Source organism: Hemicordylus capensis, chromosome 5, assembly GCF_027244095.1.
Source record: "Hemicordylus capensis ecotype Gifberg chromosome 5, rHemCap1.1.pri, whole genome shotgun sequence".
Classification (NCBI taxonomy): domain Eukaryota; kingdom Metazoa; phylum Chordata; class Lepidosauria; order Squamata; family Cordylidae; genus Hemicordylus; species Hemicordylus capensis.
In genome coordinates, this window is record NC_069661.1 from 13124783 (window position 1) to 13146857 (window position 22075).

Genomic DNA, 22075 nt, shown 5'->3' on the forward strand with positions numbered 1-22075 from the left:
TTGGCTCATATCAGCAGCCAGACATAATATTTTACTTATCATATGGTTCCTCAAGCTATGTTGGTACATTATCAGGATTTTTTTTCACTCACCAGGCATCATTTTTCACTCAACTCAACTAACTGGGCCCAGTTCTGATCACTAGCTGACATCCTGACTAAGGCAGTATCAGCACACTAGGAAGATGCTCCCTCAGTGTGGAGGGCTTTCTTAGCTTCATGGCACAGAGCATGCAGGGGTACATGTGGATTTTTGCCTATCTCCACTTCTGCTGGAAGTGCACTGCAAACGCCAAAAATATGGTTGTGTAACCTTCAGGGACATATTTTTGGAGGGTGCAGGGCATTTCCAGGGAAAGCAGAAATTGGCAAAAATTGCCCCTTCCACCCCATCCCATGCACTCTGTACTTCAGCTCTGGGAACCTTTTGCAAAGTGGGGACATCTTCCTGGCACCCCTTTGTCAGGATGTCAGCAGCTACTTCCTCAGAAAAATCTACATGAGTCTCCAAAAACAAACAAGAGAAAAATGGGCATAGGAACTGAACTGCACTATAGTCTGGTCTATAGAGACCTATAGACATTTCTTTGGAATAAACGACTGAAGATCAGTATTCGCTTTTACAAGGTGCAATGTGATCCTTCTTCTCCTGCTCTTCTAATGAAGTTTTCTATGAAATGTTTAAGATAGACAGGACTGGGGAATAAGGGAGCTGCATGCACACAGCTGCTATGTATTTAGCTCACGAAGCAAAATGCTCCCCCCTAACAAGAAACCATTTCTCTTTATTTCCCGAATGTGCTTAGAAGAAAGAAGCACGGAGGGTCATGTAAGGTCACATTCGATAAAGCAATGCAGAACTATCTAGCACTGCTTGGGAGCATGTGACTGCAGGGAAGTGTGGGCTGTGGCAAGAAAACAGCCGCCTCTCTTCTGGTCAGCTATGCTAAATGTATTTTGCACCAAGTGAAGAGGACAGAGGTTTTATTTATTTATTGTTAAATTTATATACCACCTTTCATTAAAACAATCCCAAGGCGGTTTACAGCAAAATTTAAAAACAAGTTTGTAAAAAAGACAATTAAAATATTAAACTAAAAATATAAAACAAATCTGATTAAAAATTTAAAACACAAGCATAAAAGCAATACGGAGAACAAAGAGCAGCAGCAGAGACAATCATATAAAAACCTGGGTAAAAAATCACGATTTAACATGCTTTCTAAAAACTGTGATGGAGACACAAAAAAGCAGGTTTTCAAACCTGGGTCCCTAGATGTTGTTGGACTTCAGCAACATCTGGGGGCCCAAGTCTGGGAACCCCTGGGATAGGACAATGAGAACTGGATCTTTCGAGTACCTGAATAGCTTAGGAACATATATGCACAAAGAACAGAGAACAAAGAACAATGCCCTATATAGCATATCTTAAAAAACTTTATTAGAAGAGCAGGAGAAGAAGGATCACTTTGCACATTGTAAAAGCGAATACTGATCTTCAGTCGTTCATTCCAAAGAAGTGTGTACTGATTGGGCTGCTAGAGTTAACTGTGTGATGAACTTTCAGATAAATTAAGAGTGTGTCTGTGCATGGGTGCATGCATGCAGCTGATAAAAATTGGAGCGAGTGAAGAGAGATACTCTCAGCAGGCCCCTGCTTCCTCTCTGTGCAGTGCCACGCTCACAGCTGGGACACAATAATACTGATGGGAAAACGACAAATGCCTCTTAATATTCTGACTCCCAACCTAATGGAGTCACAGAATGGACTTTGCAGAAACACAGGGATGCCTATGGTCCCGCAAGCTGTGCATTTCCACAATTCAACAAAAGAGTTGTGAAATGCCAGACAGCATGCCAAAATAAGACAACTAGGCACTGCTTATAGCATAAAGAAAAACCTGTACAGTCGCCCCTCACCAACCGCGCCGGGGTTCCGTTCCGACAAAACCTCGCCGTTGGCAAATTCCAGTTGGCAAGGCATTAAAGTCTATGGGAAACAGGGGGTTAGGGGAACTACAACCACAAAAAGACCTAAAAATAAAAGAAAAACAAAAGATTTTTCTAAAAATAAAAAAAAATCTTGTATTATTGCTAAGAGTCACCAAGAAGAATGAGCAGATAGAACCTCTGGAAATTTTTTGACCCGACCCTCCCTGCAATCTCTCAAAGGCATTTTAAATTGGCAAGGGTCACCAAGAGGAATGAGCAGATCGAACCGCTGAACTCACCCACCCCAATCACTAAGAAAGCTCACCAACCGCAGATACTCAGGTTGCAGTTGGCAAGACCTGTCACACGCCTATTCGCATTTTCTCAAAACCATGGTTGGTAAAAATGTGGTTGGCAAGGAATTACTGTAATATATTGACAACCTATTAGTTTGCCATGGGCTAGGGAAGAAGACTGAATCAGTCCAGAGAACTCCCGAACTTTCAAGGGCTTTTCCATTTATTTTGATGGGTGGGGGCCACTCCACATACACTATCTCTGCATGTGCCGAGTTTCCCCCCTTAACTGAAGTGAATAAAGAAGAATGTTCACATAAGACACATTTAAGTGCACACAGGGTTTTTAATGGTCAACCATGGTCACCCCAGAATGTAAAATTTAGTACCGTCTCATAGGTTTTACCTTTTCAATCATATTTTCATGCTTGTCCTTGTTGCCTTTAAAGTCCTCATTTACATCAAGTGTTAGGACAGGTACCTCTTGCAGGTATTCAAAATCTGTTCTGTAAAGAAAACTGAACGTCTGAATTGGGAAACTAGAGACACGGAGAGGGTGAAGGGTATTTTATTACAAAAATGTAATGCTCTATTGAGACCAAACTGCTAGATAGCTAACAATCTGCTCAGGTTAGGTATCTTTTTTAGCCATATAAATTAGGGTCTCAGATAATTGCAAAAATTGTTTTAAACTCAAATACAAACCAATGACATGGAACCTGACAATATCGACACCTAATCTACATATTAAAAGGGTTATAATCCAACATAGTGCCAAGAACGGTACACTTCAAGAATCAGAGCTATAGAAACATAGGAAGCTGTTTTATACCGAGTCAGATTCTTGGTCCATCTAGCTCAGTACTGTCTACATGGACTGGCAATAGCTTTCCAATAGGGATGTGCATGAAATCTGGCCAAATTAGATTTGGATTTGAATCAAATCGATTCAAATAGGAACCACTGAAGAGAGTGTAGATTCGTTCAAATCTACTCAAATTTGCCCGAACTCGCTTTGAATTTAGGTGATTTTGAATTGATTCAAACGAACCTCCACTCTTTTCCATGGTTCCAAATGGAATTGATTTGAATTTTCTTTGAATTCAAATCCAATTTGGCTGAATTTTGTGCACATTTCTACTTCCCAAGGTTTCAGGCAGGAGTCTTCCCTACCTGGGGATGCCAAAAATTGAACCCAAGATCTTCTGCTTGCAAGCAGATGCTCTGCTACTGAGCAACAGCCCCATCACCAGGGCAATGACTGAAAGTCACTCAACAAGTAGAGCTACTAGGTGAAACACTCTTTATGCAGTTGAGCTAGAGAGAAATGTACTGTTTCCATCCAGAATTTGAAGTCTACAAGATTTGTGCCTTATCAGAAGTTTTATCAGAACACTTGCAGGCACCGTTTCTGGAATCTGACTGCAAAGACAAAATTACCGTAATGTCCTGTGCTGGAGCCAGCTTTCGTGTTTGTAGTGAAGCTTTTCCAGATATTCTATAGGAATGCCTTGTTCTTCATCCCTTCCACGCACATAAATCCTATTCAAACATTTCTACAAGTGAGTGGAGGGGAACAAAAAAAGCGAAACTGAAGTAGAGTTTTGAAATGAAATTGAAACAAAGTACAGTTTCAATTACAACTAAAGGAAAAAAACATGTTGGCTTGCTGCAGAAAAATGTCAACAAAGGGTCCTGTGACACCTTAAAATACTTACAAGAACAAAAGCAAATACGGGGGGGGGGGGGAGAGGACCCAGCATGACATGCAAAACAAAACAAAAAAACCTAACCATACATCACATCTACAAAAATAGGCCTATGAAATCTGGTCCTACAAAAGGTTACTCTTTAATGTACTTCTGGACCCTGTGTCATCAATAACCCCCTAAAACAGGTGTTCTCAAATTGAAGACCTCAGATCTTATTGGACTACAGCTCCCATCATCCCCAGCCACAATGGCCTTCCCAGGTTTTCTTGCCAGAATCAGACACTCTACCGACAAGACCAGAGTGCCTCTTCATCACTCAGTGTATACAAACCAATCCTTAGTGACTTAGGCACCTTCTAAATTTACACTGGCGAGTTCAACATTCCATGATAGCCCCTGCACAAAAAACAAGGTTGGCAAACCTGCTAACAGTTTTATAAGAGTCAGTTCCAGATCCTGAGAGAGCCCATCAAACAATGGATTTGGAGTATAGGTGGACCTCCCTATATACGGACCCAATATCTACAGTTTCACATATCCACGGTTGGGTAATGGACACCCGATCATGGCATACGTCCGGTGGGAGCGGGGGAGGAGGTGGCGGCAGCAAAGGGGGTTCATTCCATGTATCTGCAGGTCGGGAATGGCCAAAAATGACCTCAGAGGTAATTTCCGGCCACCATTTTGTGGAGGAGAGCCATTTTATGGCTCATTTGAAGAAGAAAAACAAAACATGATTTTTCCGCCAGATTTGGGGGACTTTTGGGCTTGTAAGGAGCATTGAAAACTCCTGAAGGCCCATGGAGCACGCTTAGTCATTTTATTTGGCCTGTTTTTGTGTTTGGGGAGCAATTGGGGGGGGGGGGGCTTGAGTCTGGGAACCTAACCCCTGCAGTCCTAGAGACTCAACTTCTAAATTCATTGCTAGGAAATGAGATAAAAATCTAATGAACAAATGAACAGAAGACACAGTGATGGAGTCTGACTTGGGTTCAAAGCCTCACTTGCCCAAGGCCACTCAGCAAGCTTGATAGTCATGGTGCTACCTGTCAGCCTAAACTACCTCAGAGGACTGTTGGGTGGATAAGATGGGACCTGACATAAATCACCTTGAACTCCCCAGAGGAAGGGAGAGAAATAAAGATGTGATAAACAAATAGAAGAGAAGTTCAGTAGATTTGAAACAAATGATCAAAGCAAAGGGCTGAATTCATGTTATCTACACCCTCTTTAGCCACCCAATGGCGCAGCAGGGAAATGCTTGACTAACAAGCAGAAGGTTGCCGGTTCGAATCCCCACCGGTACTATATCGGGCAGCAGTGATATAGGAAGATGCTGAAAGGCATCATCTCATACTGCGTGAGAGGAGGCAATGGTAAACCCCTCCTGTATTCTACCAAAAGAAAACCACAATGCTCTGTGGGTGCCAGGAGTGAAATCAATTTGACAGCAAACGTTACTTTACACCCTCTTTACAAGCCACCTAATGGTGCAGCGAGGAAATGACTTGACTAGCAAGGCAGAGGTTGCTGGATCAAATCCTTGCTGGTATGTTTCCCAGACTATGGGAAACACCTATATCAGGCAGCAGCGATATAGGAAGATGCTGAAAGGCATCATTTCATACTGCGCGGAAGATGGCCATGGTAAACCCCTCCTGTATTCTACCAAAGTCAACCACAGGGCTCTGTGGGCACCAGGAGTCGACATTGACTTGAGGGCACAACTTTACACTTTCTTTTATAACACTTTATGACTGAAGGGGAAGAAGGGGTACAAAGGGTTTCACAAGGCTTAGGAGCTCGGTTGGGGTTGCTTCTTTAGTGTGCACCCAGAGCATCTCCTTTGGAATGCTGTCTCCAGGGAGCATAGGATTGCATATATTTGAAGTTGCTTTCCCAAGAAAGTTATGTGCCCCCTAAGTTAGGGGCTTTAATGACAACCTCCAAAGCAAACCACTTACTCTAGAGCAGTGCTCTTCATTGCAAGGCCTGGTGGCAGCCCCCTGTCAACCCCAAGTCCAGTTCCTTGACCAATTGTTTATTGGGCCTGTGCAAAGCTTTGGCTGGATGCTCTAGGGATTCTCAATGTTGGGTCCCCAGATGTTATTGGACTTGAGCTCCCATAATCCCTAGCCCCAGTGGCCTTTGGTTGGGGATTACAGTAACTGATGTCCAATAACATGCTCGAGTCTACACAGTCCCCCTGACGCCATGTGGAGGTGGCCATTCTCACTGTGCAGTGCTGCACTTTGCCCAGTGTTGTAGGCGGTGCTCCTTTAAGGAAACAGAGCCCTCTGGAGCCCCTGCACCATCTTCCCAGGCACAGAGTGCTGGGAAGCATAACCCTTCCAAGCACTTTCCTCCATTATAACTCTTAAGAGATGGCTCCTTCCAACATGAGAAAAGCACCGTACTGTACAGCACAGAGGAAAATGGCTGTCGTTTTGAAGGGTTTTGTTTCTGTTTCAAGTGGCCTCCACTTGAAAAATCAAAGGAAGGAAGGAAAAGAGAGTGAAGATCGCTGCTCCAGAGCAATCTGGCTAACTTCAATCGATCAGTTCCAGTGTGATCCCTTCCGTATTTCAGGCATATTTTGATGCCTCAGTGCTGGGTAAAAGGATGGGACGCTAGTGCTGAACCTAAAGGAATGAGCTTCTCTTTCCTTATCCAGCTACCTGGACTGGTATAAAGTAAATGGTAGGAGAGAATTCACAGATGTTTAAAATTCAGAACACAGCAAGTTGTACAAATTCAGAAGCTATATGCATACACACTATATGGAGACACAGCTGAGAAGGTGAGCAAGCCTTTCTAAGCATCTAGCCTTTTCTCCCTCAAACAAACTAACAAGAAGAGGAGAGTTTTGCAGGGGCTGTTTCTCTTTAAGGGGTAGGTCTTAGTCTCTCTATCTTTGTGAGTGTTACTTGTTAGGGTTCCTTGCTAGGGTTCCTTGTTAGGGTTAAGATATCAGAGGGCTAGGAGTTCTTAGGGTTCCCTAAAGGCACTGTTTGCTGATTGGTGGGGGTGGAGTCAGCTAGGGCTGGGCGGGGCCCCACATTTCCTTTCCTTTGGCTCTCATCCTGTGTGACAGTTGGAAGGCTACTCTACATATGAGGTGAAGGCCCGAGAGCATAGCGAACAGGTATAGCAAACAGGACGTAGGAGTTTAGCGGGAAGTGTGCGGGGGAGCCTGGAAGGAGCCCCTGAAATCGCGATCGCAATCGCGATCACAAGGAGCCTGGTGGAGAAGAGAACGTAAGTACATATCCCTTCCTCATATCCCTCATATTCTTGGGAAAGGCTGTTTGGACAGTTAAATAGCTGACCATTACAGCTGAGACCTATCCTAACAAAATATCTAATAAACGGACAATAAGCTCCCTAAATACTGTAAAGAGCTAACTAAAACAGTATGAAGATAGAAGGTCAGCAGGGGAAGGGGCACTTCCCAGTATATTGCACAGAGTGCCACATGTACGACTATTTGCCCCATGGGCAGAAGTCGTGGGTGTGTGCTCGGTGCAAGGAGCTCCTGGCTCTCAGGGAACAAATCCGTTCCCTCGAGACCAAGGTGGCGGACCTGGAGAAGCTCAGAGAGACAGAGGGGCATGTGGACGAGACCTTCAGGGATGTGATAGAGGCATCCCACTCCAGGGCTGGTAGCTCCTCTGCTGTCAGGGAGAATGAAGGTCTTGGGCAAGGAGGACATCAGTCTGAGGAAGAGGGAGATGCTCCTTTAGAAGGGACCCCTTCCGTGGATGATGAGCCCATATCCTCTCGCACAGGGGATACTCCTCTGGGGGGTGGGGGCCTCCTTGTAGTTGGTGATTCGATCATTAGGGGGACAGAGAGATGGGTTTGTGACTCGTGTGTTGACCGCACGGTGACTTGCCTGCCTGGTGCGAAGGTTGCGGACATTACACAGCGTCTAGACAGGCTCCTAGACAGTGCTGGGGAGGAGACAACTGTCGTGGCGCACGTCGGCACCAACGATGTGGGGAAATGCAGTCGGGAGGTCCTGGAAGCCAAATTTAGGCTGATAGGTAGCATTTTGAAGTCCAGGACCCCCAAGGTAGCATTCTCAGAAATGCTACCTGTTCCACGCGCAAATACAGAGAGACAGGCAGAGCTGAGGGGTTTCAATGCGTGGATGAGACGTTGGTGCCGGGAGGAGGGGTTTAGATTTGTTAGGCACTGGGACACATTTTGGGGCAAGCAAGGCCTGTACAAAAGGGATGGGCTGCACTTGAACCAAGATGGAACCAGACTGCTGGCGCTTAAAATCAAAAAGGTTGCAGAGCAGCTTTTAAAATGACACTTGGGGAACAGCCGATGGGAGCTGGGCAGTATCCCGTTTGGCAAAAGCCATCCTTTAAAGTGTGAGGCTGCAAAGAATGCAAATAAAACAGAAGGGGATGGAGCAAAACTGCATAAAGAGCAGATGGGAGCCTGTGCCAGCAGGTCAAAGAGTCAAAAGAGTAGCATACATCAGGGGAAAGATTCAGTGTATAGGGGCTTGTATACCAATGCCAGAAGCCTCCGAACCAAGATGGGTGAGCTGGAGTGCTTGGTTGCTAAGGCAGAAATAGACATAGTGGGCATAACAGAAACATGGTGGAACAGTGAGAACCAGTGGGACACCGTTATCCCTGGGTATAAACTCTACAGAAAGGACAGGGAGGGGTGCCTTGGAGGAGGGGTAGCACTGTATGTTAAAGAAGGGATAGAATCTAATAAGCTAGAAAACCTAAGTGGACTGGAGTCCTCCACAGAAACCCTGTGGGTGACTATACAAGGTCGGAAAGGAAACGTGCTACTGGGGACGTGCTATCGCCCTCCAGATCAAAATGATGACAGTGACTGGGAGTTGCAGGAGGAAATCAGGGAGGCGTCAAGGAGAGGCAGGGCTGTAATAATGGGTGATTTCAACTACCCACACATAGACTGGGTAAATTCACATTCAAGTCAGGACAAAGAGGTCAAATTTCTAGATACGCTAAATGACTGTGCCCTAGAACAGTTGGTCATGGAACCAACCAGAGAGAAGGCGACCTTAGATCTAATTCTGAGTGACACCCAGGACCTGGTGCGTGATGTCAGTGTCATCAACCCTTTAGGGAACAGTGACCACAGTGCCATCAAATTCAGCATACATGCGGGGAGAGAATCACCAAGGATGTCTAACACGGACATTTTGAATTTCAGAAGAGGAAACTTCTCCAAAATGAGGAGTATGGTGAAAAAAAAAGCTGAGGGGGAAAATCAGGAGAGTCACTTCGCTCCAGAGTGCATGGAGTTTACTCAAAACCACAATACTAGAAGCCCAGTTAGATTGTATACCCAAAAGGAGGAAAGGTACCACTAAGTCCAGGAGGATGCCAGCATGGCTAACGGGTACCGTCAAGGAAGCCATAAAAGGGAAGAAGACTTTCTTCCGAAATTGGAAGGCCTGTCCAAACGAAGAGAACAGAAAGGAACACAAACTCTGGCAGAAGAAATACAAGGTGACAATAAGGGAGGCAAAAAGAGAGTTTGAGGAACATTTAGCCAAAAGTATCAAGGGGAATAACAAAAACTTCTTTAAGTACATCAGAAGCAGGAAACCTGCCAGGGAGGCGGTTGGGCCATTAGACAATGAGGGAGTGAAAGGGATTATTAAGGAGGATATGGAGGTTGCAGAGAAACTGAATGAGTTCTTTGCATCTGTCTTCACGGCAGAGGATACTGAGCATATACCTGTTCCTGAACCAGGCTTTTTAGGGATGGAGGCTAGAGAGCTGAGTCAGATAAAAGTGACAAGGGATGATGTTCTAAACTGTCTGGAAAAACTGAAAGCTAACAAATCACCAGGGCCGGATGGCATCCATCCAAGAGTCCTCAAAGAACTCAAATGTGAAATTGCCGACCTTCTTGCTAAAATATTTAACTTATCCCTGAAATCGGGCTCTGTACCAGAGAGTGGCAAATGTAACACCGATTTTCAAAAAGGGATCCAGGGGAGATCCGGGAAATTACAGGCCAGTTAGCCTAACATCCGTTCCAGGCAAATTGATGGAAAGCATCCTCAAGGATAAAATTGTAAAGCACCTAGAAGAACAGGCCCTGCTGGGAGTGAGCCAGCATGGCTTCCGCAAAGGTAAATCTTGCCTCACCAACCTTTTGGACTTCTTTGAGAGTGTCAACAAGTGTGTGGATCAAGGTGAACCAGTTGACATAGTCTACCTGGACTTCCAAAAAGCTTTTGACAAAGTTCCTCATCAAAGGCTCCTGAGGAAACTTAGCTGTCATGGGATAAAGGGACAAGTACATGTGTGGATTGCTAACTGGTTGAAAGACAGGAAACAGAGGGTAGGTATAAATGGAGAGTTTTCACAATGGAGGGAAGTAAGAAGTGGGGTCCCCCAGGGATCTGTACTGGGACCGGTGCTTTTTAATGTATTCATAAATGATCTAGAAGCAGGGGTAAGCAGTGACGTGGCCAAATTTGCAGATGATACCAAACTCTTCCGGGTAGTGAAATCTCAAATGGATTGTGAGGAGCTCCAAGAGGATCTCTCCAACCTGGGGGAGTGGGCGACAAAATGGCAAATGCAGTTCAATGTTAGCAATTGTAAAGTGATGCACATTGGGACGAAAAACCCCAACTTCAAGTATATGCTGATGGGATCCGAGCTGTCGGTGACGGACCAGGAGAGGGATCTTGGGGTTGTGGTTGACAGCTCGTTGAAAGTGTCGACTCAATGTGCGGCAGCTGTGAAAAAGGCAAATTCCATGCTAGGGATCATTAGGAAGGGGATTGAAAATAAAACGGCTAACATTATAATGCCCTTATACAAAACTATGGTGCGACCACACTTGGAGTACTGCATACAGTTCTAGACACCACATCTTAAAAAGGACATTGTTGAACTGGAGAAGATACAGAAAAGGGCAACCAAGATGATCAGGGGACTAGAGCACCTTTCCTATGAGGCAAGACTACAACACCTGGGGCTTTTTAGTTTAGAAAAAAGACGACTGCGGGGAGACTTGATAGAGGTCTATAAAATCATGCATGGTGTGGAGAAAGTGGAGAGAGAGAGATTCTTTTCCCTCTCACACAACACTAGAACCAGGGGTCACTCCATGAAATTGATTGCCAGAAGGTCTAGGACCAACAAACGGAAGTACTTTTTCACACAACGCTTGATCCACTTGTGGAACGCTCTGCCTCAGGTTGTGGTGACAGCCAACAACCTGGATGGCTTTAAGAGCGGTTTGGATGACTTCATGGAGCAGAGGTCTATCAATGGCTACTAGTCGGAGGGCTGTAGGCCACCTCCTGCCTCAAGGGCAGGGTGCCTCTGAGTACCAGTTGCAGGGGAGTAATGGCAGGTGAGAGGGCATGCCCTCAACTCCTAACTGTAGGCTCCAATGGCATCTGGTGGGCCACTGTGCGAAACAGGATCCTGGACTAGATGGGCCTTGGGCCTGATCCAGCAGGGCTGTTCTTATGTTCACACCGGTGTTCTGTTGTCATGGATACTAAAATAAAACCACCATGTCTTTATTTGATTCAATTCAGCTAGCCCTAGAGATGACCGCCTACCTACAACCTTTTTATCTATAACCACTTCATTTGTGTTTCAGGATGTTTGCAGATTTTGTAAAGTTAATCCAGTTTAGTGAATCGAAGTTTGCTCTTGCTTCTCAAACATAAGGATTAGTCAAAGAGGTTAATTACAAATTTGAGTTAAAGTAACAATAGATCAAAGCAGCAGCAGCAAACAAGTTTGTACATGTCAATAAGTTTGGCGTTACAAGAGGACTGGAATGCTGACGCGTTTCTCTTAGCTATGGTTTTGTACAGTCATGGGAAATTTCAGGATAAAAGGAGAGATCCAAATCCAGATTCAGGTTGCCTTTGGGCTTCCTCACTTGACTCTTTCCTCACTTTACCGTTTCTAAGTAATGCTCCTTGAAACTAATGCCCTGTGTAATCAATGCTATATTGATTTCTTAAGCACTATGCTATAGTGCCTGTATATATGTTACACCAGAAGCTATATAAGTCAACTACTATTTTCATAGAAGCTTTTTCTCTTGAGTATCTATATCTATATTATTAATTCTCCAAGACAGGCCATGCGTGGGGACGTGGCAGAAAGGAGGCAACTGGCTGGCAGAGGGGGAGGATATGATTGGCTGACAGATGGGAGAGAATTCCGGAGCAGCAGGGAGTTTTGCGGGGCAGCTGGAAAGCAGTTTGACAGTTGGCTGGGGGGCGCTGTGAAGCAGCAGGGAGCTCAGAGGCTGGGGGCAGCTTCTGGAGCTGGACAGTTGGCTCTGGGGGCTGCGGGTGGCAGATGGTTGGCTAAGCTGTGCCGTGAAGCGACAGGGAGCTCATAGGCTGTCAGGCAAGCAGGCGACAGTCCATGGCAGTGGAGGGGGGAAGCAAGGACTGCGAGACAGATAGAAAGACGGACGGGGGGGCTGTGGGGAGGGCGAGTGAGAGGCTTGCGGGGGGCAGAGCATTGTAGGGGGTGGCAAGAGTTGTGGATGTGGCGAGAGCAAGCAAGAGTTGGGGGGCAGCGAGAGCGAGCGAGTGGGGGGGGATGCCACAGGCTCAGTGCACGACTACACAGATGTTCTGTGCAAGGTCAGCTAGTTATCTTTAATTGTGATCATTACAATATCCTCGTGAACATGAACCCACAATGCGGTATAATTTCTAGATTGGAGCCCTGCAAGTAATCGTTCCCCATATAGCTTATAGCTAGTCTAAATAATGGAGTGCAACAGGTTACCTACCAGAGGCATCTGTGACACACTGGTCTCTGGGCAGAGGCAAGGGCCAACATTTCACCAAGCCTAACTTATGCTTTTGTTTCTGATGCAGCCATAAGGTTTCATTTCTTACCTCAGGAGTTGCTCGGAGATAAATAATGCCATCCAGTTTAAGACTTGCGCCAAACTGCTGATTCATCCAGTTGTGCCAGTCTTGGTAAATAGTCCACTCAGTTTCATTCAAGCAGTCAGATTCATATAAATTAGATGCAAAAATGTACCTACCAGGAAAGAGGAAATTCAAGCTCAATGTTTCGTAACCTTCCTGAAATGTATGCATGTTAGCCAGTAGTAGAAGGGGGAGAGAGAACCGATTATCAGAGTTGGTCATAGAATTTAATAGATTAATGCCTGCTGAATTTGTAAGCTGCGTTGAGTATTGTTGTAACAGAAGGGTGGATTAGAAAACAAAATACACACCGCACCCCCATGCACATGTTTAGAACATTAAAGTGTGTACTGATATAGGGGCAGTGAAAACTTTGGGAGTGCAGGGCAGCACTCTGGGAGGAGCACTCACTGGCTCCGCTGCACAAAGATGTGCATGTAATGGAACACAGGGAGCTGTGAAGGTGCAAAGTGACTGTTTATGGGTATGCTTTTTAAACCAGGATGTCAGCTAATATTTTGAAGAGAGTGGAATTCTCTTGTGGAATTCTCTGCCATCAGATGTGGTGACAGCCAACAACCTGGATGGCTTTAAGAGGGGGCTGGATAACTTCATGGAGGAGAGGTCTATCAATGGCTACTAGTCGGAGGCCTAAAGGCCACCGCCAGCCTCAAAGGCAGGATGCCTCTGAGTACCAGCTGCAGGGGAGTAATAGCAGGAGAGAGGGCATGCCCTCAACTCCTGCCTGTGGCTTCCAGCAGCATCTGGTGGGCCACTGTGTGAAACAGGATGCTGGACTAGATGGGCCTTGGGCCTGATCCAGCAGGGCTGTTCTTATGTTCTTATTTATTGTTAGATTTTAGATTTTTATACCGCCTTTCATTAACGTTCTTAGATTGTGTGTGTGGACTTTGACTAAGCTGCTAACAACAACAAGCACCAACTTTGTTAGCCGCCCCGTAACAAATTGTTCTCTGGGCAGCTCACAACAAAGAAGGAGAAGTGATGGGAGGAGAGTTGATGATGTCATCATGAAGTGGCAGGCACACAGGGAAAATTGGGGGTGGGGACAAATGTCCCTAGGCCACGAGAGGTGAGGTGGGCATCCCCTTCGCCCCACTCGATTACCTCCCCTCCGCCATGCACCCTCCCGTCCAGGCCAGCTGCAATGCCTCTCACTGGCCACCCCCTCCCCCAATATCATCATGAAGATGTAGGGGATGTAGCTGGCCATATGCAGAGGGCATGACTGGTGCTGAGGAGAAACAGATGGTGGCCCCCTCACTCTCTCCAGCCCACAAAGCTCTTGCTCCCCAGCACCATTCTTCTCCAGAGCCAGCCATGCCCCTTGTCTCTTTATGATGACATAGGGGAATGAGGGGAGGAGTGTGGCCAGCACAGCGATGGCGCAGAGGAGAGCACCATGGCGGCCTGTCTCTGGGCCACCTCGCAGCTTGCTATGCCCCTGTGAATGGGTGAGGTGATTTTGACCAGAGAGAACCCAGCCTGCCAGGATCCAAAAGATGGCCACCACTGGTGGAAGACCTCTTTGTTGGAACAAGCAAGTGGCTGGGATTAAGCGGGTATTACATCCTAAGTGATGCATTATACAGGTTTTTTTTCTTTTATTCCCCTGCTAACTGGATAAAGAGGCACCTTTTTAACGTGGTGATTCTCTTTATTTAGCAGGGAGAGAGGAATTGGCCCTATCCACCCCCAGCACAGTACCTCCAATGACTGCTTTCTGGTGTCTAATGTTTATTTTTAGATTGTAAGCCCTTTGGGGACAGGGAGCCATCTTGTTTATTTCTCTATGTAAACCACTTTGGAAAATTTTGTTGAAAAGCAGTATATACATATTTGGTGGTGTTATGAGCACTGCAGACAACAAAACTAGAATACTGCTTGTTCTCTAGGGATCAACATTTTAATTTGTAAACTGCCCAGAGATTGTATAATGGGTGGTTATTAGGGATGTGCACGAATAGGTTCACAGGCCACATTAGAAGCCTGAGAACCGGTTCGCTGGTCTGGCAGTCTGACACCGGGGGGGGGTTGTAACCCTTCCCGCTGCTTTCCCCCCTCCAGTGCTCCATTTTTAAGCAAATTATTTGGGGCGGCAGTGGTCCTCCCTGCCCCCCCGTTGCCTGATAAAAGCGGAAGTAACTTCTGCGCACGTCACAGTGACATGTGTGAGGTGTAGCGGGCGCATGCACGTAAGTTACTTCCGCTTTTAGCAGGCAACAAGGGGGCAGGGGCGGCAAGGAGGACCACTGCTGCCCTGAAGAATTTGCTTTAAAATGGAGCGCTGGGGGGGGGAAGCAGCGGGAGGGTAAGTACAACCCCCCCTTAAAACAACACCCCCCCCCGGCGTCGGAACGTGCCTCCATGGTCCGTGCACATCCCTAGTTGTTATATCTTGCCTGTGGGCTCCCCAGAGGCATTTGGTGGACCACTGTGTGAAACAGGATGCTGGACTAGAAAGGCCTTGGGCCTGATCCAGCAGGGCTGTTCTTATGTTCTTAAAAGTTCATACAGCAGTTCACGCAGAATTTTTTTTAAAAAAAAGATATCAGCATATACTGCAAAGCAGCATAGTAGTGCAGAAACTGAGACTACAAACCTCAGCATGGTAGGCCAGGACACATCTGCTTTTGTCTCTCCAAGCCAACTTTTCTAAAAAGGATATAAGATTTTTTTTCCTAGTCCATTCCACTGTCAAGAACTCAGTTCTAATAACCTGAAAGTATTTGACCAGCAAAACGGAGAGGGTCATAAAGAACAGAAGGAAGTGCAGCAAGAAGAATCAGTAAGAAACTCATTCAAAGAATTAGCAAAGAGTTGTAGAGAGAAGATCTAGCAAGAAAGATATCCATACCTATCACTATAAACCGATCTCTCAAAGAAGACGACAGGGTTCTCAGCCTCTTTGAGCTTCCCATCGAGAGATTTGAGTTGGGCCCGGATTCTGCTCAGACAGGCATAGGTCTGGAAAGTGAAAGACCATCTCTCGGGTTTCTCATACATCATCTGGAGCAAGTTGCCACCACTCTTTTGTGAGGCTGTCAGCTCCTGTTTTAAAAGAGAGAAGAACAAGCAAGATACCCTTAATTTAGAGTTAAATTAAAGTGGCGCAGTGGGAAAATGCTTGACTAAGCAGAAGGTTGCCGGTTCGAATCCCTGCTGGTACTATATCAGGCAGCAGTGATATAGGAAGATGCTGAAAGGCATAATCTCATACAGAGTGGGAGGAGGCAATGGTAAGCCCCTCCTGTATTAAGGACAACCACAGGGCGTCATGGGTGCCAGGAGTCAAAAATCAACTTGACGGCACACTTTACTTAGATTAAGCTAAGAACCGCATGCAAAATAGAAAGGACAGATCACAAAAACTGTATAACTTCTACTTGTTCATTCATTGTTTAGTTGCATTCTAGTCTTGATAGCTATAGGCTACCTCCAGATTCAGAGGCAGGATGCCTCTGCATACCAGTTGCAGGGGAGCAATGGCAGGAGAGAGGACATGCCTTCTTCTCCTGGTATGTGGCTTCCCAGAGGTATCTGGTGAGCCACTGTTGGCAACATGATGCTGGACTAAGTAGGCCTTAGTCCTGAATGATCTTTTTGCATCTTCACAGACACACTGAGGGGGTCTGAGCTGTTGGTGACTGACCAGGAGAGAGATCTTGGGGCCGTGGTGGACAGATCATGGAAAGGCAAATTCCATGCTAGGGATCATTAGGAAGGAGAATGAAAATAAAATAATTGTGCGGCCACATTTGTAGTATGTAGTACTGTGTACAGTTCTGGTCAACGTAGTTTAAGGAGGACACTGTAGAACTGGAAAAGGTACAGAAGAGGGTAGCCAAGAAAATCTAGAGTATCTTCCTTATGAGGCAGGGCTACAGCACCTGGAAAAGAGGAGACTACTGGGAGACATGATTGAGGTGTATCAAATTATGCATGGAGTAAAGAGAGTGAACAGAGAGAAATTTTTCTCCCTCTCTCAAAACACTAAAACCAGAAGTCATCATCCCGTGAAACTGAAGGCCAGGAAATTTAGGACCAACAAAAAGAAGTGCTTTTTCACACAGCGCATAATTACTCTATAGAATTCTCTGCCACAGTATGTGGTGATGGCCACTAGCTTGGATGGTTTTAGGAGGGGCTTAGACACATTCATGGAGGACGGGTCTAGCAATGGCTGCTAGTCTGGTGGCTACAGGCCACCTCCAGCCTCAGAGGCAAGATGCCTCTATATACCAGTTGCAGGGGAGCAACAGCAAGAGAGAGGGGATGCCCTCTCAAGAGGGCATCAGAAGCATCTGGTGGGCCACTGTGTGAAACAGAATGCTGGATTTGATAGGCCTTGGGCCCAACCCAACAGTTCTTATGTTCTTATTCAGCAAGGCTCTTCTTATTCGACAGTTCCCCAAATGCCCCAAGAGTCTGAGGATAAGGAAAGCATGAAGGCTACACATATACTGTGTTCAAGCTGTGAGTGAACCTTTCAGCATTACCAGTGAGTACTAGAGATGCAATGCTTCCAGAAATTTTGAAGCCATGGAAAAATAGTAGTCCCCTACCCCGCAGTTACCCCCCACTCCAGAAAAAAATGAAATCTATACAATACTTGTTTTTGTATTATGTTTAAACTTACTTTGCTCTTTGAAAGACATAACCTGAACTACATGTGCTAAGATTTTCTTTTTTGAAAATAAAACTAAAGCATTTATAATTTTAAAAGTATACACTAAACAATAATTACACACATATATATGTAGCAGAAGATCTGACCTGCAAAATGCAGTTTATATATTTCCTCCTATAGGTTTTGGTGTCAAGGTGCAAATAGGCCCAAGGGGAAGTAGATTCCAAGCTGCTCAATTCAAATGTTCAGGTTTCTCCCTTGCTACCACAAGCCTCTTGCAGCACCCCTTGATTTTCTTTCAACTGTCTCCATACAGGTTCCTTGTTTCCCTGTAGGAGGGTGAAACAACTGGGCAGGTTCACATGACCCACCACAAGTTAACAAGCTGGGGAAATGTCAGGGAAAGGTAGGTAACCAGCAGTGCACTCTCTTGGCAGACATGACGTCTGAACCCGCCTAAGTCCAATTCCCACGTTCTGCTTCCAATATTTGCCCCAACTTCAAATCTTGGTGACAGATGTTGGGTGAATGACAGCAACACAGCACAGGTACCGCACTTGGGAAGGTGCAGACACCTCACCCACCAGGAGCATGCACTGCCAGTTACCTACATTCCCTCATTTCCCCAACTTACTGATTGGCAGCTGGTTGTGTGATCCTGCCCACTGTGTCACAGTTCTTTGAGGTGAAAGACTATTTCCAAGATGAACAGGGATGAAATCAGGAGGATAATATATCCCCCACTCCCCTCATCAGAGAGGAAGGCAGGCAACAATTCACAGGACAATCACAGGCCCTTCCTAGGAAGGGCCTAGGTCTGCATTCCTCTTGTAAAGATGTTTCTGTGCAAGGCAAAGGCCAAAATACACCTAGGATTTGAGAGTTACACAGCACTATATTACATAGGATTAGAGTTGTAATTATCTAATATTTGTCATTTTCTTACATAACATCTCCATATCACATTATTTTATTTATTTATTTAAACTATGTACATCCTGCCCTTTCAGTGCACTACAGCTAGGGGGAGCATACAACATGAATAACAGAGATACAATTAAACATAGTTGCCAGACAGCATTTTGAAAGAGCAACAGGCAGGAAGTAATAACAGTAATTTAAAACCACACCTTGTAAATCAGTTTGAGCATCATCCTAAGAGAGAAATTTTTTCAAAATAGGTCCCCCCGCCCCCCCATTTCCAATTTTTCTGCCTCTGGCCTTGGAGAACGCCCCTACCCCTTTCATAGTTCTTTCTCCTAGGTCTTCACATCTCTAGTGAGGATCTCCTCATACATGAAAGAATGCCGAAAGATTCAGCAGCAAGGCAGAGTAATGGCTGACAAAACCATATTAATAGGAAGCTCTGTGTCTGAAAAACTGGTACTGTAGTCACATGAACAGAAGCAAGCAGTATTATATAGAGCTGCTGAAGAGGTTTGGGCAGAAGTTGGCTATTTCTAGATTCTCCGTTCACTCTGGGATGGTGTACACACAGGTGCTAAACCATAGTTTGGCATTACATGAGTGGGTCTTGGGCTCAGGCATTCCCCATGACTGCAGCAAACCACGCTTTCCCATTACACCCAACACAGCAAACTATGGTTTGTGCTTGCCTTCCAAGCCACAATGGGAAGCCATGCTCAAACTCCAGTTTGGCATGACACATGTGCCGAGTCATGATGCTCAGGAATTATTTATGTATTTATTATTTTATTACATTTATATCCCGCTCTTCCTCTGAGGACGAGCTCAGAGCGGTGTACATGCGTATTCTTATCCTCACAACAACCCTGTGAGGTAGGTTAGAATGCGTGTCACAGCCCACAATGTCTTAAGAATCTATTTCAAGAACTTCTCTTTGCATCTCAACATATTTTTAATAATCGTTATTTATAGGTTAGTGGAAGCTCGGCTAAACATCATAATTTTAGCCACTAGGGAGCAGACCTACTTACAGTTTTCAAAAATGGGAACTCCTGCTTAAAGCAGATCTACAAGTTGGTTTTATCTAGAAACAAAAGTTACAGATTTGAAATTGGGCATGATGAGAGGGATATTTTAAGAAAAGTTAAGCACTGCTGAATGCAAATGTTTGTTCCAACACTGGCAGATGTATGTTTTTTAGTGAAGAAATCTAGTCTACAATCAGTAAGCAGGAATACTAATTGGAACTGTTATGCAAATAAAGCAACCCTATTTCCATATTTATCTTTGTAGTTTTACCTCTTGTTTTATTTTATTTGCATTTGTCATAAAGCAGAGCTGGGTCCAGGAGCCCACCAACTGAAGCTTGGTTTAGTAGCCAGCCATTCTGTGTGGCAACCACCAACCCCTTAGCAAGAGCAGGAGAAGGGACTTTTCTCTTATACCAGGCGTTGTGATGGTGGTGAGGGAATAGTGCAAGTTCCTCTCACTGCTTCCTCCCTCTCCAATGCTTGTGGAAAGTGAGATAAAAGGCTGCTACCTACAAGTCAGAGGACTTGTAGGGAGGGGATGGATTTCACTTTGGACTTTTGCAGAAGATAGCAAAAAGTCATGGAAAATGAGCTTGGCCCCTTCCATGGAGGACTAGCATGGTATTTACTGGAGCAGTTTTTAATCACCTGGGGAAAACAAATTAGCCCCAGTTTAAAATGTTATCACTACTTATTTTAATACTGTTCTGCCAAATCCATTGCTATGGATTACGTTTACTGCATATGCAAGGCAAACTGTGATTTTTTAATCAAACAATGCACTCAGATCAAATTCAGTGTCGCGCACATCAAAAAAGCTGACAGTCATTCATACAGGTAGCTAATATACTGAATTGTGTGCCAGAATACATTTTATTGCCGGTAGGGGTGGGAGTGAAGAAAGAGAAAGAAGGTGTTTCTTAAAAAAAAAAAAAATCTCATGACATGCTACATACTATTATTTTTGCTGTCACTTGCAGAAAGCAGAAGTGCATTTATCAAAGCTGACAAGAATTCAGCAGTTCTGGTCTCTCTTTACTCTTTCCACTGCATTTTGCAAAACCTTTCCTTATACGGCCTGCTTATTCACTCACTATTTCCTTTCCACCTAAGAGCTGCTTGTAGTTAGTACTTGGGTGCTGACTATACAAACCCGTATCATTGGACACAGTGTCAAGTATAAAATACACACATATTGCCAACCAAACACAAAACTTTGCCCTAACACATAGCTCTACATGGAATCTGTCAGAACAACCGTGAATTAGGTCAAATGGGCATCAATCTTTGCCCATGCCAAACATTTTTTTTTTTGGCGGGGGGGGGGGATTCATTGTACTTGCTCAATACAATTGCTGGAGTCGCTTCCAGCAAGCCTTAGGGACATTGTGTCTCAAAGCAATCTTGTTTAGTTTATTATGGAACTTAATGTCTGAATCAGTGCAATTCCTTTCTTTGCTCAACAAACTTGCAAACAGCACACTAACTCACACAAGAATTTTCTTTTTGAGGTACCCAAGTGAACAGCAACTTGGGCAGCAACTCCAAGAAGTTTTGCTAGAGACTCATTTTGACAAGGGGAAAAGGAGCAGAGGACCAAATCCCATTGCCTCAGATGCTGATCCTCCAAATCTCTATTTTCCCTCTGCGATTAGCAACTGAAAGGCCACATGGCAATGCAACACAAGGAGGACCAGATATGGCCAGAGACTGTCATTTGGATGTGTTTACAATGCTGTTGGTTTAGGTTTGTATTATTAAAATAAGCACACCATATTATCAGAAACCTATTACTAAACTGCAGAAATTAGACTCTATACATTCAAAATCACACACACACACACACACACACACACACACACACACACACACACACACAGACAAAACCCAGGAAGCAGGGGGAGTATCAAAACACCAGAATTTTGAGTTTAATTCAGGGGAAAGACAAAAGCTTTGCAATAGTTCTAATGGAAATAATCCAGAAATTGAATTTCCTTCCATTGCTAACATTAGACCCATCAAGTATGTTTTTAACCCTAAAATTATTGGTATTTTAACTAGAAATTTTTCCAAGATCTTGGGATAAGATGCATTACAAATCTAGAATATAGGTCACTGGAACAACTGAAACCTTTTACACTACTTCGCCCTTTATGGGCCTTCCCACACACACCCATCAAATGATAATGTAAAATCTTATTTCCACATACCTCACAGTCATCTTGGCAACTCTGAATATTACACCACCTTGCTACAGGCTCTGGAACAACTTCCCACTCTTCTCTGGCTTGTTTGAGAATATTCACAAAGGTAGATTTCCCTGCAGCTGTGAAAGGAATATGATCATCATACAATAAGATTCTGGCAGTATTATTTGCTAGGGGCCAGTTTTAAAGGAGGAGCTATTGATGAGAAAGCAGCTGTAATAAAAAGTGGGGGTGGGGGTGGTTTAATATAAAGAAATAAGAAGATTGTTTTAAGTTCCTAAACGTACATACATTTACTTATATTTGCAGGCCCCTTTTCATTTAAAACAAAGCTTCCATAACAGAAGATAGAGGCAATAATGAGCCCTTATCTCTTTTCTGC

At 44.8% G+C, this 22075-nt stretch overlaps 1 protein-coding gene across 3 annotated transcripts in view; it reads right to left on the minus strand.

Annotated features, from left to right (window-relative positions):
- The window catches only part of DCK (deoxycytidine kinase), a 29333-nt gene that overhangs the window by 4243 nt on the left and 3015 nt on the right, over positions 1–22075 (minus strand). For 2 of the 3 annotated variants that reach the window (XM_053258429.1, XM_053258428.1), the window contains 5 exons: positions 21697–21812; positions 15756–15949; positions 12842–12989; positions 3668–3783; positions 2634–2733 (listed from right to left, as the gene is read on the minus strand). In XM_053258429.1, coding sequence (XP_053114404.1) covers positions 2634–2733; positions 3668–3783; positions 12842–12989; positions 15756–15949; positions 21697–21812 — 674 coding nt within the window. The remainder of the gene's footprint in view (positions 1–2633; positions 2734–3667; positions 3784–12841; positions 12990–15755; positions 15950–21696; positions 21813–22075) is intronic. The other variant, XR_008309219.1, reaches the window with a different exon arrangement.